This window comes from Empidonax traillii, unplaced genomic scaffold (assembly GCF_003031625.1).
Source record: "Empidonax traillii isolate 1590-97213 ecotype Southwest subspecies unplaced genomic scaffold, ASM303162v1 scaffold554:size495636, whole genome shotgun sequence".
Lineage (NCBI taxonomy): Eukaryota > Metazoa > Chordata > Aves > Passeriformes > Tyrannidae > Empidonax > Empidonax traillii.
The window spans coordinates 154,355-170,991 of NW_020955747.1; the positions used below are offsets into that span (position 1 = coordinate 154,355).

The 16,637-nt window shown below is 47.0% G+C and overlaps 1 protein-coding gene across 3 annotated transcripts in view; it reads right to left on the minus strand.

The window, feature by feature from the left end:
* BOK (BCL2 family apoptosis regulator BOK) overlaps nt 1-16,637 on the minus strand; it is a 33,747-nt gene that overhangs the window by 6,406 nt on the left and 10,704 nt on the right. The window contains exons 4-5 of one of the 3 annotated variants that reach the window (XM_027897691.1): nt 14,031-14,194; nt 8,566-9,722 (exon numbers count right to left, since the gene is read on the minus strand). In XM_027897691.1, the coding sequence (XP_027753492.1) occupies nt 9,702-9,722; nt 14,031-14,194 (185 nt within the window). In that variant the 3' untranslated portion in view covers nt 8,566-9,701. Of the gene's footprint in view, nt 1-8,565; nt 9,727-14,030; nt 14,195-16,637 lie in introns of those variants that run through there. The other 2 variants (XM_027897689.1, XM_027897690.1) reach the window with 2 other exon arrangements.

The window sequence follows — 16,637 nt, forward strand, 5'->3', positions numbered from 1 at the left end:
TTTTTTACTTTTCTCTGATTTGTTTAGTTTTTCAAAAGTGGTGACAGTACCTCCTTCATTTAATGTCTTTATAGGATGCACATCACCGGGGAGCCAGAGCTCTTAATTACAAACATTCAGCAGAAAATGGACCATCTCGTTGTGGTGGGTGGGTCTCCTCAGCACCTTGGTGCTGCCTGGGAGGCAGCAGACACTGCCTGTCCTCCTGCCCATGGACACTGGGGCTGGCCGGGAGAGGCTGGAGCAACGGGGATGAGGGTAATGTTTAGGTTCCCAGATTGCTCTTTGAGTCCAATAACATACTTTTAGCAGACTGAACTGTTACTAGAGGGGTCGGGGGTTCTTCCAAGCATACTGCATATGTTCTCCCAGGAATGCCTGGAGAACAGGCACATTTGCAAATTTTTTTTCCCCTTTAGAGCTGTTTTTCTCAGTCTTCTGTGCACCTTTGATACTCCTGCTCCCAGGAGTAAGATGAGGAAGCCAGCACCTGTAAATCCCATTTGTCTGTGCTCTGTATGCACACTTCTGTCTGGGACTCAGTGCTCCCCTGAGACGGCAGAGTGTGTGAGAGGTCTGTGGGGACACAGTCCTGGGATCTTCCGCAGCTCCTCCCTCTCCAGACTGTGGGAATCAGCACTGGAGGCTGCCCACAGCCTCCCCAGGAGACACTGTTGCTCTCTAACACACCAGGCGTCTACAGCAGGTGAAGGCAGGTAGTACCCTCCTAACCCTGCCCATTTTAAGGGGGCAAAGTTAAACCCTGCTCTGCTCTCTCTGCCTCTTGTGATCTGGCAAAGGCCACTCTCAGGAGCTGTCAGCCATGCAAAATAGGATTAATCATAGAATCACGGAATGATTAAGGCTGGAAAAGGTCAGCAAGTCCAACCGTTCCCCCAGCACTGCCAAGGCCACTAGTAACCCATGTCCCTCAAGTGCCATATCCACCACATCTTTCAGATCCCTCCAGGGACAGTGAATCCACCACTCCCCTGGGCAGCCTGTCTCAGTGCTTGATCACCAGTGAAGAAATCTTTCCTAATATCCAATCTAAACCTTCCCCTCTGTAAGGCTTGATATGCATACAGGTAACCCCCAGGCACCAGGCTGTGGCTAAAGTTTTAAAGAAAATTTATTTTATCAGTGAAGAACACTGCAATATATATCCAACTGATCAATACAGCTGGCCAAAAAGGTGAAAACGGAAACCCATTTTGGTGCTTTTATAACAACACCTTTGGCATGTGCAGTAAAACCCCAGGCTGAGTTCTCCCCTTGTGCTTTATGGCCTGCCTGGCCCCTCTGTGGGAGCCTCCAGGCATGTCTGTGAGAATTTTATCACTTGTAGCAAGGGAGTTACCTCTCATCAGACAGATAAAGAGAACATACACAGCATCTTGCCTGAGAACAAATTCCTTCCTTCCACATGGTTTTTGACTCACTTTGGTTGAGTTGTCTTTTGCTTCTCTCCCAGTGCCACCAGTGAGTGCCAACATCTTCTCATTCTCCTCTGAACAGTTTCAAGACATGCCTGGTCCAGCCACTCAGTCTGGGGCTCCTGGCCACCCAAGGCACATGCAAAGCCAGATGGACCCCTGGAGTCTGGAACTGAGAGCTTGGGCTGAATATTCACAATTTTTCTCCAAGCATTTAAAACCAGTGTTGTGTTTTGTAAGTTAAACTATAAGTCAGAAAAGGTGGGGGAGACAGAAAGCAGCTGGCTTCTGCTTAGAGGCTGTTGTCCAATGTTGGCATCAGTGATGCCACCACAGTGTAGAGCCAACTCTGCCAGGACCCCTTGCCTGTCCCAGAGCCAGCACCCTGAGCACTAAGCCCATAGGGAAGGAAGAGACTCCCTCTACAAACAGAATCAGCCTGGGAGAGATGTGCCCTGCAAATACAGAGGTCAGCTGTGCTGTCCTGTGTGATCCCTTCAAGCCTCAGGTCTTTTGTGCATCAGTTCTAGGATATTAAATCACCCTGTTCATTCCCTTGGTGCTCCACTCTTCTTTCTCTGCTTGGTTTCTGGTCATGGGATGGGAACATTCACCTCTACCCATGGTAATGGGGCAGGGAGGGCCATGCACATGGCTCGCTTCCTCCAGACAAGTGGCCCAGTATTTCACTCCCTCAAAGCCTGAGGACATCACTGTTCTTGGAGAAGTTGCTGAAAGTAAATTGGAGGCACTTTGTTAAATATTTCAAGTGAAAGATACCAGGATTAAATTCCACTTTTGATCTAATCCTCAACTCCCTCTTCAAGGGAAGTGCAGCTTTGCCTCCAGCCCCGGCTGGTGCCTCCATGCTAAATCACTCTGATCCTAAAGTAAATAAAGCTCTTTGAAAAAGGGCAAATGTTTTCTCAGCTGGTCTTCTTCCCTTCAAATGTGTGGCTGATTGAAATTTTTATGTCTGCAGAGAGAACTATATGGAGTCAACAAATGCTTCTTGCTAAGAAGCTGTCTCCACAAGATAACTGGGTTTTGGAAAGTACACTGTGAATCCATGGGATACTCCTGGACCACACTGCACCCTTACAGCTTTGTCTTCTCCTTTCCTTCAGTGCTTTACATTTTATGAACTCCTAAATAAACTGATTTAAGTTACTGCACAATTATCTTGGCATGTTGACAGTTCAGGCTCCTGGTGTCCTCAAGATGTTGTTTCTGCTCAGCCCTGGAGCTGTGTTTGCTGTGGGAGGCAGCAAATAGAAACAGCCCTTTGGCAGGAGATTCAGCAGCCACTCAAAGGGCCAGAGCCCTGGGGTTGGGTGCCAGGCTGCCTTCTCCCAGCTGCTGTGCCCTCACCCATCCCGGGATGGCTGTGTGCCCCTTCTCCTCCAGCTCCAGTTCTGAAACTGGAACTGAAGCCTAAAACAGACAGGAAAACCTTTCTGCTGGTTCTGATGGCACAACACCCCACTCAGCTGCCCCACAGAGCATTCTTGCTCCATCCATTCTTCATGCCTCCAGAAATCCTCAAGGTGGTGAATCAGTAAAAGTCAATACAAGCCATTCTACTATCTTCTTTATTTTTATTAAACTCTTTAAATATAAGCAAATCTGCTGCGCAATTTTTCCAGTTGTCCCCCTGATGTGATGCAGACTTTGGGAAGGGCGCCTCATAATTTAGCTCCAGCTAGTTCCAGCCTCCAAATTTATTGCTTGTAATAATACACAGCATGGGCTCGACTGTGAATCCGTTGCTCTCAGAGACAAAATGTGAGCTTGAACATGTAAGTATTTTTAGTAGTGCTGTTCTCCTCCTCCAGCTAAGCCATAAACCCCAAGGGCACAGATATTCCTAGCACCTTTTCCCAGCTTCAAGTAATCTACCATTAGCCACAGATTACAGGTTTGTGGTGTGCATCAGCCAGGGAGTGCCTGTGATGTGTACCCAAACCCTGACGGCAGCAGCCTTTCAGCAGCAGGACAGGCTCTGAACACAACCCTTGGAGTTGTTTGCTCCCTTTCAAATGCCAGCCATGCTTTTTCCTTTCCCCCCCTGTATAAATGCATGCATCAGCCCTAACGAAAGGGAGAACACACCAGGCAGTGGGGCACGATGCTGTTTGGGGGAGCACCTGACTCTGCTGCAGACACTACATGGTTTGCACAGGGTTGCCTTCTCTGGGGGGGAAAACAACCTGCTGGGTCAGGTGGCCGTGAGGGTCAGACACCTTTGCTCAGGAGCAATGCCAGCGAACTGAGAGGGAAAGCTGACAGCACAAGGCGAGTTAGCTGGCAGATGCTTGGCAGGCTTAAAAAGGACAGACTGGCCATTCCTGGCTGAGGAACTGAGAGCAAAGTATGTTCTAGCAGCTTAAGAGTGATTTAATTGTTCTTTTGAAGTGCCAAGGAGATCAAAATAAAAGACTATTTTGGGGGGGCTTTAATCCTCTTCTTAGATTACCAGAAAATCCAGGCTCAGCTCTGGTGGGAACCGGGAACAAACTGTCCTTGTGGTCACCACTGCACAGCCCCCAACTAACACCTCCACGTTAGGAGTGAAAAGGCAACACCATGATGCTGACAGGGCTTCAAGTTCAACTTTCAGGTGGCTATATGTTGCTTGAACAGTGTCACAGAGCACTGGGAGAATGGATCTGCATAGAAGGGACAGGCTGCAGGATCTCCAGCTCCTGCCTAATGAGAGTCAGGTGAGACACTGAGAGGGCTGGTCCTGCCAAGTGGCCCATCAGATTAGTGACACTGAAAGTCCTTGATGCTGCCCATAGTCCTCCAAAGTCCAAACCAGTTGCCCTTCAGATGACTGAAAGGGACTCAAGGGCAAACCCACCACAAGTCACGTTCCAGCAGGGAAAGGGGAATAAAAAATACACCTTATCTTGCTTAAACACAGAGCTCAACAAAAGCAACAGTGAAGGTCCCAAGATAGGGCTAGAAGTGGAAATTTGAAACAACAGGGGATTGTGTTTGACACCAGTAGAGATATATCAGCACGTCTTCCTGCAGTGATGGAGAAGACAAGCTCTGGTGCTGTCTGCTGGTCTATGGGCAAAGAGGTGAAATTTCTCCTGAGTTAAAGCTCTGAAATATGCCTGTAAGGAAGCTGGAAATTCCCTTCCTAACTCTTTATTTCTTTAACTTCGGTGAAGGGGAAGCTTTTTTTTTTTCATCTGACCTTGCCTGTACATGGCCTTCATGTCATGTGATTGACCCTGGGGCACTCTATTTCCCACAGACTCTGCTTGAACATGCAATGCACTTCCAGGTCCTGGTGACAGTGTAAAGTTCAATCAAGGATCGCTCTGTTTAGCTGTGCTGGGGGCTCCTAATCCCAGTGGGTCAAAATGTTTAGAGTTAAAGAGGTTACAGGCTTTTCAGAGGGAGTATTTAAACTCCAGCTGTCAAACCGCTTGCATAGAAGAAATTTATAGAGTCAGCCAGCAGTACATTAAATTGCTGTTTTCTTGTCATTAATCTAGTAGCATGCATTGTTTTCACATTGTCCTAAGAGAATAATTAATCTGTGGCAAATCTATGCCTATAAAATTATAAATAGTAGACTTAAAAAAATGATGACAGTGAAGAAATTCAAGGGGACACACATTGACAAGAGCTACATCCAGAAGGCTCTTGGCAAAGCTGTTGGAACGCCTTCGGGGACTGATCTTTTCAGAAAGTCGTCTAAAGGACTTACAATCTGCTTCATATTCAGTTTAATTATGCACACAAAAAAAACCCCACTTGCAGACTTTGCACGTTAAAAGGAGAATAAAAAAAAATTAGGCAGAGCTTTTTCCCAGAGTCTAAAGAAGAAGTCTGAAAATGAGGAAGTTTCGTGTTGCAATTTCCCAGGAAATCTCAATCTCACTCCCTGTTGCTATTGTTCTGTACTTTGGTCTATAATACAGATGCAAGTCTGATAAATTAAGGGCTTCACAGACTGTTTTCTTTCTGTTTGCAGGAGAAAAAGCAGTGCAGGAACACAGGTGACATCTGCTGCAAGACGGAGACCACTTTCTTCAGTTGCTTTGAAGAAGGTGAACCTGCTGCCAGTGTTTGACATGGGAGAGGTATAGCTCAGGCTGTGACTGGAGCAAGACCATGTCTGGGACAGGATAAGCACTGTCAAATGCTCATCATTGAAACTCCCAAGCCAAGACAGCTTTTCTGCTCCTCACTTTTGTGATAAAGCAGGTATTTCTCTGTAGGTCTGCTATAAACAAACAGAGAATGAGGTTGGCGCCAGAGGTGAAGGATGGTGGGAAAATCCTTACTAGATGTGAGTTTTTCTGTCAACAAAGCAGAGCTGAGGCTCAGGTTCCTCCAGGCACTGCTCTCTGACCTTTACATTCCCTGCTGCTGTAGTACACAGGACACTCTCTTCTGCAAAACACTCCATAACCACAAAAATACTATATGCCATTTCCCCACCTCCATCCAACCCTTTCTCCCTCCTTCTGCTTCCTCCCAGGCATTTCCCATACCTTCACTCAACCCTATCTCATCTTTTCCCTATGCTTCCAGCTCTTCTGGTGGGACAGAAAGGCAGAAGACAGCTAAAGCCCATCTGGATTTTATGTGTGCCTTACAGGGTGAGCAGAAGCCATGTGTCCCCATGCTGAGAGGAGGTCTGCCCCCCACACCCCCATGACTGCTGCCCTTCAGCAAAAACAGTGGACTGAAAGATCACTGGGGACAGGGAGCAGCCCCTCAAGATGGTTTGCGCGTAGCTAAGTCTCACTTAGAACATTCAATGTGAAGAAAACAGCTTAAAAAAATTAGGGCAGATTTTACTACGAGCAGTTTTCTCAAGCAGATCATTCGAAGAACATTGTGGGGGGACGGATGAGATAGCTAGTTTGGGTGTTTTCAGACTCTGATGCTCGAAGAGCATCAGGCTTTTGGTATGGAGCAGCACAACAGTACTACAGTACTAACTTTGGTACTTGTTTTTTCTTAGTTTTCTTTAACAACTAAATAAATTAGACCTAGTCCTAGGACCTTCACCAATAATTTAAAAGGAAAATGTTTACTGGGGTGATAAACAACCAACCCTGATGTCTCTCATCAGGTAGCACTGGCCAAAAGAGAAGAGGGAATAGAAAAATCACAGAGCCCCAGAATTGTTGAGGTTGTAAAAGACCTCTGGAAGTACTCCGAAACACCTAAACATTACAGCTAGGACTGAACACAACATAAAAACTTGGCTGTGTCATGCTCAAGACTGCTACTTTCCAAATGCACAGCTCCACGTGCAATTCTGTTTGTTTTGCTGTTTATTTTGGTGGCAAGGCTGGTGCTGATGTGGTTATTTACAGGAGTGTGAAGAGTCAAAAGATCATCCTTTAACACCAAGTGCAAGGTGAGCAACACACCATTCAGCCTTGGTATATATTTCACAGGGACTAGCAAGAAGACAGACAAAAACCAGAGAAGTCTGAAACACGTTCGAGGGGAGCAAAATCGCCTCTTCATTATTGGCAGTTTCCAGGCTGAGCCTTTGTCTGCCTCTGTAACCCCCTTCCCACCCACACACATTCCTTTCCAGCAATGCTGCTTTATTTGGCTTGTCATTATCTTTTTTGTTAAATCCACTTAATTGGTACATTTAACTCTTTATGTTCCTTAGTAGTCTCTCTGATATCATTAGTTTACTGAAAAAAGAGGCCGTAGCCTGAAGTATTACATTTCAAAACAGCATCTAAGTTGAGAGAGGCCTTGCCAGTGCCAGTGTCAGACTGTACTGCTTCAGTAACTCCCATACACTCCATAAAACACAAGGCATGATAAGGCAAGCTGGACTTGATGAGTTGTGAAGCTGTCCAAGCCAAAGTTGCACACAACCAGGCTACTTCCAGAAAATCTAAATCCAGAAATCCAAAGTCTACTTTTCCACAGGCTCCATTAGGACAACTTTTCGTGCCTCTGTTGCAGATGGAAGGGGATACTCTCTGCTGCTCAAAAGTGATTAGTGTAGTTCAGCATGTGTTCTGTACCTGCTTTAAATTTCCATAGCTGGATCTATCAAGAATCTAAGGAAGAAAATCCCAACCATAAGAGGTGCCAGCAAAACCCCTAATGCCAGAATAATTACATCAGGAAGGGAAAAAAAATTAAATATTCCTTTGGCAGTTTGGGTTTATTTGGGGAACTGCTGCAAGCTTTACACATATAAAAATGCTCCAACCTCAGTGCACATCAGCTGCATTCACTCTGGGAACTTCATCAGTATAATCCAGCCCAAGGTCTCCCTACCCACTATGAAAGGCAGCACACAGCTTTGATGCAGAGTGCAAGGCTCTCTCCTTGTCAATGAGTGGTTTTGTTGGGGGATTGTGGATTGGGGGAGGCTGCCCTTTAAGGGTTTTGACCCACAAGAATTGCTTTACTACTGACAACGTACTTGCAGACCAAGCTGATAAAGCACCCTTCCCTGGGATGCACTAGGGCTAAAGCTGGGCCCGGTACCCATATGCCAAGGCATCAGCCAAAGTGCAAAGGGCTAGAGCAGCCAAAAGCAGGAATGTGCAAGGATCTAACCCCTACACATCCTCTGCTCGGGTTTCTGCTGGTCAGAGCACAGCACTACTAACTGCTAGCAGAGATCCTGCCTGCAGATTGTACCAAAAATCAAGGCTTTGCTTTATTCTCAAACACATTTGTAACTCCTGGATGGAAGAGTAAAATCCCTCTAAATATTTGGGAGAGAAATCAGGAAAAAATCCCAGCAAAACCTCCCACAGTGCCACATGTTCTTAATCCAGGAGGGGTTTTTTCTGTGTTTATTGCCACACTCTTGGAAGCAAGGCACTGAGCAGGGTGTCTCCATGAGGCTTTGGTAGAGAAGAGGCTCCATAGCCTTTCCCTGCTAATGTTAGCAAGGCCCCACATCTGTTGGTGAAAACAGCACATTTCTGACATGGCAACAACATGGGTTAAATTCCAGGCATGAACTGGGTGAGTTGTAGTTTTAACACGTTAACATGCTCTACCAGGGGAAAAGCTGAAGTATTTTTAGCATGGCCAGAGTGTTTGTCTCTGCACTGTTCTGGCCTTTTTTGGAATTGTTAACTCTGGAAACAAACACAATAGCCTGTGCAATAGTGAAACACCACCTATTTCTTTTATTGTTTGCCACAAAGACGACTTCAATTTGTACTTCCAAGGAGATTAACAGAGAAACATACATCAGCTACTTTTGCCACAGCTCACCCCCTTCACAGTGCCAGCCAGTTCACTTACTGTTTCCCTACTTCTGCTCATGCCCCTTGGCCCTTCCTACTTCCACGCTTAGCTCCGACAAAATCGCATTGGAAAAACCGTTTCTCCTCATGATGAGATTCCATCCTGAGTTGCTGCTCGAAGGCGTTGCCCCTCGCTCTCCTGTTTGAACGGTGTGTGAGTGCAGCAGGAGGGGTCAACAAAACACACTCTCGTGCTGCATCGCGTGCAACCGCCTTCTCATCCTGCCCCTCACACGGCCACTCTGACTGATTCCCAACACGTGTCAGGGAGAAGCACCTGCTGACAAAATGTTTGGGTTTATCCTGTTAAAAACCCACCATGCTGTGCTGGGGCAGAGCCCAGCAAGTCAGTTAGGGGTAAAGGAGATGAACTTTAAGCACAAACGTGACCACAAGAATTAACACAAGGCAAGTCTGGGGACTGAAAGGGGAATCACATGGAGTGAAGGAGGGACTCTCCCTCTCCTATTTGCTTATCCCATTTCAAATAACTCTCCCTTCCTCCTCCCCTCTGCCTGGCACTACCATAACCATGCAACACAGCTGTAAGGAACAGGCATCCGACATTCCATGCTGCACATGGCTGCCATCAGCGTGCCCAGGGACTGGTAACAGCCAGGCCACACATGCAAGTTACCCGGGGAAACAAGGTTCTTGAAAGAATTAATGGTCAGAGAGGCTTCTGTGGCTGCAAAAGGAGACTATGGTTGATGATTTGCTCCTAGATGAAGGGAGAGGAGAACAAGCCTTTTGTTTGTCCCAGTTCTTCTCTTCCTCCTCTTCAGAAATTGCCGTTACCAATCTGGAATTACTTCTCCAGTCACTTCTCGTTGCTTCCGGAGTGGGGGAGGAGATGGGGCAGGGGGGCTGCACTTGGCAACTCGGACTCATCTCTCAGGCAGCAGGACAAAGAAGATGGCCTTGAGGAAGTGACCAAAGCTGCAAACAGCAGCCACAAGCCAGTGGGAGCGCAGGCTGGGGTCAGTATTCACCACGCATTTTGTGATGTCTGCCTAATGAGGAGGGAAGAGAGAGCATCAGAGAGAGGTGCCCACATCAGCCACCGCTGCAGGCTCTCCCAGCCCCACAACCCACAGCACCACACCACTGCTGCTGCAGCACCAGCTGCTTGCTCTGACACTTCCACACACCAAAAGTTATTAAATCATGCCCAAGAGCCCTGCAAAATACACTTTTCTCATTCCCCATCAACAAGGCAAAGTGTCCCCCCTTTTCAGCCACCACTGAGGAAAGAAATGCTGGACAGGAAGACTGTCCAGCACTTTCCACTTTGAATAGCTAAATACAACTTTCTTTCCCTGTTTGAAAAGTCTAGGAAACTTTGGCAGTATCAGCATTCCCATCCTTTTCTGTAAAGCCAGATGCTTCCCAGAGGTTGTCCTGTTTAATATCAGCTCAAGTTGCTTGCACTTTTTCTCTTGCCTTAGTGTTTTCTTTGGAAGACAATCAAGCAAGCCAACCCCTGATTTAAATCTAAAGCAATGCAAGCTTTGTGTGTGGAAATGTGTATGCTGGCAGAGGTGCCTCCCAGACGCGTGGGCCAGATTCAAAGATCGCTTGGGCAGCTGGTTTCAAGTGTTAACAAGAAGAGAAGCTGGCCTGCAATGAATAAAAAATAACAACAACCCAGCAAACTGATGAAGACAGGCTCTCACCTGGCATGGGGAGGAGAAGGTGGAAAAAACCCAGAGGGTAAAGTGAACAGGACAGAGGCAGAAAGAAAATTGCATTTTCTTGTGGAGGAATCAATATTAGAAGCTCTGCCGGTGATATAACTGAGTTGTGGATAAACTTCAGCCTAGCACAAGGAGATGTGGACTGTGGTTGAGTAACACGGGGTGCAGGCTCTAAACCCTGAGATGTTCATCCCCAAAACAGGACACGAGAGATGATGAATACTCCAATAATCTTCTCCAGTCCTTCTGCCTGTGTTGAAGACATGGGTGAGCCCCACATCACCAACTTTGGTCATCATCAGAAGGAAGCAAAAGGCAACTGAAGGGACGAATGCTGGTGGCTGGTTAGTGAGCACAGCAGTACTAACCGACCCCTTTGTCATCTACAGACCAAAGCTCTGCTGACAGCAGCCATGTTTTCCAGCAGTTCCTCCCCCACAGCGTCTGGAATGCTGGCATGCTGCAGCTCCCCGCTCCACTGATCTCCTGGGAGCAACAGGAGATGCTGAGCCCATGAATAACTGACAAGCAGAGACTGCAGGAGGAATGAATACAGGCACGTAAGGATGGGAAAAAACAGGATGACAGGAGGAAGCTGAGTCAGCACCAAGGTGTAGAAATACTGCTGCTTATAGCAAATAACCATGAGCAAACGTAGCACACAGCCAAGGCAGCTAACAGAAGATGCTGCAGTGTGGTATTGGTTGTTATAGGTACTTTATCTGTTTTGTGGAGGAATGTAAAGTGGGTCTCCTTGAATACTTTCAGAGATGACTTAGCACATTCACCCTATTTGCATTTGAAAAAAGTCTTCACTGATTCAGCCTGTTCAATTTTAGAGTCTTTGTTTAAGACAAAGATGTGCCTTTAGTTGAGAAGAAGTCATGACGTGCAGGTACCTGTCTGAACATGCATGTTAGGGTACCTGATCCATGAGAAACATAAGCTCTGAAGGACGTAAGCGCTTCATGTGAGCCAGCACATGGCCCAAATACGCACACTGGGTTGATTACAGCTGCAGAGGGTTAACTGCCAGATGAGAAAATGTGAACTCCTTAAAGCCCTGCTATGTTCTCCCAAAGACAATGGGCTCACCGCTCTGATCAAGAGGAGCTACACTCAGAAGCATTTACAAATTTGTATGGGGCTTGCTTAGATAAGCAAAATTGCTCAGCTGTATAACAATTGCCTTAGCTGCTCTTATCCAAATCAAGCATACCTGATAAGGCACTGGAATTGAAAACTTCAAAGCGACTTAATAAAGCAGGTCTTTGAGCCTTGTCAGGCACTGATAAAGTGCTGCAATGGCAGTTTGATCTTCTGTATTAATTGTTCAAACAAGTTCAAGTCACATGCACTGCTCTGTAGCAAATGCTGCTAAGAAAATTAAAGTTTTTCTATTCTACTGTAAAGCCACTACTGAGGCTGCAAACTCTCCACAGGGAGAGATGATGCCTCAGAAGTTCAAACTTTCTTCATTCCTCTGAGGAGGTCTGAGTTGGGTTTTGCGGGGTAGGGTCTTCTCCACCCCGTGGAAGCAGTGTGGGGACCCACTGCTGAGCGGAGAATTTCATATGCCTTTCCAAGGTCTCCACAGTGGCTTTTCTGGACCAGCTCGGGGCACAGTGGTTACTCTTGGCAGCCTCCATCTGAGCTGATGGGAGCCATGTGCACAGGGGAAACAAGGACTTTGTGCCAAGACAAACTAACACCAGCTAGGCCACACAGTAGGCAACAGGGTCCCCATCACAGAGTTGTTTGGTCTGGCCTCTTAGTGAACAGGGCTGGGAAATACCTTGCTGCAGTGCCTGCAGATCAAGAGAAAGAACTTTCAGGGAAGCACGGCACAAGATGGCAGGAAGATTAGTAGCTTTCCCCCAGACTTGAAGGGCCCTTCATTTCTGGTGGGCAAATAGCCCCTTGTCACAGCTTGTTTTGCAGCTTGTCTGCTTTGCGACAAACTTTCCAAAAATATCCTTTTGGAAGTATCCAAACAACTGTTTTGAACTCTAATGAAGTAATAGAAAACTTAAAACAAGATGCTAGCTTATCAGAACATGCAAGTTTTACCAAAACAAAGAAAAAAAATAGTTGGAAACTAGAAGGAGACAAGTTCCTATGCAACATTTCCATTTTAATGAAACTGGATCTTTTCCAAAGGAAAAACTGTTTCAGAGAACACATTTCAAGCAGCTCTACAGGTGCAAAGTTAAAGTAAGCCTCAAATAACACTGAGGCAGGGACAGGTATTCACAGGCAGGAACAGTGCTACTTAATCCCAGGATATCCTCTTTACCTGCCTCGGCAGAAATAGTTGTGTGGATGCAAAACGGAATAGATCAGGACATTCAAATCAAAGGTTACTTTTAGCCCAAACAACCAGTCACCTGAGTCAGTTGGCCTCAAGGTGACACAGTTTCAGAGAGGGCAGGGATGATTTAAGGTAGGATTGGCACTTAGTAATTGCAAGGGATCCAAAATCAGAACAATGCTACTCTCCCAGTTGCTCTTCACCGAAAAAGGTGCCTTCACTCCTGGAGAAATCAGGTGACTGAACCAGCTACAGGCACACTTGGGAAGTCTGAGCACAGAGGAGCAATATTCAGTTTGGGAAAGGACGTCCCCCGCCTCTCCAGGTTGGTGCAGGTGGGAAGGGCCTGACCATTTCCTGACGTCTCAGGAATAAATTTCACTTCTTGGAAAAGAGGGAATTTGCTGCTGTGGCTCAGTCTGGAAACAGCACATGCCTTGGGAACAAGATGTCCCATGAGCTCAGTGGTGTCATAGGGCAGTATTTAGCTCCAGGCAGCATCTTCCTGGCAGCACACCAAAGCACTTCGAGCTTTATTGCTCCAAGGAGTGTCCATGTCCCTGCCAGACAGGCACACAGAACCTGGTACATACATGCACCACCCAGCTGCCAGCCAGTCATCCCAGTCTGCTGGGGAAGCCACTGGAAAGGTGTCTGGCTATTCCACAGGACCAAAGTAAAGTTCTTACTCTAAACAATCCTCCACAGGAGCCAATGCTCCCAATGGGTATAGAGACCAAAGAAATCAGATGCTTAAAGGCGAAAGGAGAGTTAAATTGGCAAGCCTTGTTTTTTTCAGTTTCTGGAAAACAGCTGGACAGGAGAATCAGAGAATGGTTTGGGTTGGAAGAGACCCTAAAGACCATCTAGTTTGAACCCCTGCCTAGGGCAGAGACACCTTCCACTAGACCAGGTTGCTCCAAGCCCTGTCCAACCTGGCCTGGAACAATTGCAGGGATGGGGCAGCCACAGCTTCTCTAGGCAACCTGTGCCAGGGCATCACTGAAATGACCCCTATTTGCAGTCTCCGACTGTGACTGGCTGTTAGGTCCAGAGAAGATCAGGAATAGGTGCTGGTGGGCCAGGATTGAATTATCTTGGCTCAGCTACACTGGGCAGGAGCAGTAACAGATCCATGTAAGTCTAACAAGGTGTCAGTAGGACAGAGGTGACCACAGGGCTGTGGAAGAGAATCTCATACAGCCTTTTTCAGCATAAAGCTGCAGTGGGGACACTCCCACTTTCATTAACTGGGATGTTTTCTGGTCTGCATGTGCAGAAGCAAGTTTGATCAGACAGCATTTCTTACCCAGCCTCCTCTCCTTTTCAGCCACGTCACCAAGGTCTTGCGGACGAACTCTCCCAGGCAGTCGACGATGGTGTGAACCATGGCTGGCTGCGCGTGCCGCACGCAGTCCACTGCCAGCCCCGCTGCCACGGCGTAGAGAGACACCACCTTGCCCCATGTTATGCCTGAGAAAAGAAGAAATGTCATTCAGATTTACACACACACAGAGTTCAGTCTTGAATAACCAAAGGAAACGCCTCTCCTTCTTAACACATGCCCATGCTGCCTGAACGCAGCCACAGTTCTGCGTGCTCTCTACTGTGGGGGGAAAGAAATACTAGGGGACCAGAGCTGGGGAAAACTCTCCAAAACCAAGAGGCAGAATGAAATAATCTGCCCTTGGTATGGTTTGACCACCTCTCAGCACTGGGGGAACAGCTTTGGGGAAAGCAGCCCAATGGCACCACCAGGGCAGGGGAGAAGTGCACCACCATGGTTCGTATTGCCACTGGCTCCCAGCCACGCACATGCTGCACAGAAGGTGATGGAATTCAAATAGTTTGAACAACCTGTGGATTTTGCCATCAGCACAACTCTTTAACACCCTTTAGACAAAGCGCTCCTGTTTTTTTCTAGATGAGAGAAAACTGTCCCAATGTGACACACAAAGCACACGAGATAAGCATCTTCAGTTCTTCCATGGCACAAAAGCAAAAAAGAGAGGCAAAGGTACAGGGCCAAGAGGGTTCACAAAATCACAGCTAGAATATAGGATTCACAGAATCCTGAGTTGGAAGGGACACACAAGGATCATCAAGACCAACCCCTTTCCTACACAGGACAGCCCCAACAATCACATCATGTGCCTGAGAGCCTTGTCCAAACACTCCTTGAGCTCTGGCAGGTTTGGGGCCGTGACCACTGCCCTGGGGAGCCTGTTCCAGTACTCAACCACCCTCTAGGTGAAGAGCCTTTTTCTAATATCCAATCTAACCCCTCTGACATAGCTTCATGCATTCCCTTGGGTTCTGTCACCAGAGAGCACAGTGCCTGCCCTTCCTCTTCCCCTCATGAGGAAGCTGTTGATCAGTGTTGGCATCCTCCTCTATGTGAGGAGTACACCTCAGTCTCCACCTGAAAAACTGGTAGCTTTAAGAATTTGGCCACTCTGCCTACAATTTTTAACACTGCCTATCCTACCCCACTGAGGGCAGTGCAGGGATGTAGGGTCAGTCAGTTATCCAATCTCCCAGAGGACAGACTTCCTGCCAGGCTGACTTGCCCACAGCAAGGGCTCCATGGAAATTGTCCCAGCAGCAGTCATCTTCCTGTCAGTGCTAATGACAGGCGCTTGAGCTCAACTCTGGGTACCACCCAACTTCCTGGGGTGTCTCCCACGCTTTACCAGCACCACTGGGCATAAACCCTTTATGCTCAAACATCACAGCCAGTTGTCCCTCATCAGGCTTTTATCAGGACCAGTGACCTGGAAATGCAACTCTTCTGCTCTCATGCAGAACTACCACTGCACAATGGCACATGGATTTCCTTTGGATTGGCTAGGAAGTTGAATTCCCCCTCTGCTTTCTTATCTGGAATAGCCATATTTATCGAGCATACTGTGAAGTATTTTACAATGTTAGGTCTCTATGGAATCTGTCCAAGGTCTCTTCCCAAACATAGCAGAAGCCTGGTGAAAGCCCAGTATTTAAAAACCACACAGAACTGTTCTACAGGGTTGCAACAAGAAAGAAAACGGGTGAGAGGATGGAAAGATTTGTTCAGCGACTAGATTTGAGGACCTGGAGGGGTTAAACACACCATCAGAAAACTGGATGTACTCAGCAAGCAAAAATACAATTTAAAGGGGGTGAAGAGTCTCCCTCTTTCCTTTATTGCACTCTCAGATCCCCAGGCACTCCTATCTCTGGGATGGAGCTCCAGCCTCCTCACAGGTGTTCTCGCTGCAGCAGAGCACCCCATATTCCTCAAAAAACATGCAGATTTCAGAGCATTTCCACAGTTCTTCCACTTAGTGACTCAAAAGGGACACTCACACTAACACCTTTAAGAATCACTTTCCTTTTTTTTCCTTAAATAAAAAAAGTACTAAACTTTAGAAGAACTCTTCAAATGTCGGCCACAGGAATACCTTGTTAGACTGGTGAAAATCTATTCAGTGTTCCAAAAAAAGCCACTTTTCACTCATGACTAATGTAAGATCAAAATCTACAGCTGATCCTTTCGTGAGGCTCTGCAGCAAGAGTGACAGCAGTAGCTCAGTGTCCCCTGTGATACTGTTCCTCCCCAGCACTATCCCTGAGATCAGAGGAAGTTATTAATACGACTAAAGCAACCGCTATTCTTGTCTTGGCTTTATTTGCCGAGCAGGCCCTGCAGTGTCCCTTCCCCGGAGCTGTCACTCAGGAAGTTCACTGCCTGTGTGGCATTCACACTATTTATCTGCCTTTCTCACATTGTGTGTCACCATGACAGCCAGCAGAATGAGCCAGAGACTATGAAACCACATGAGAAAACACTAGACAGAGGGGTTCTCCCAGCAAGAAAGAGTCTCAGTGCAGGTATGTCTCTACCTAATGAAAGGAGCTTTAAGGGGTTACACGCCTT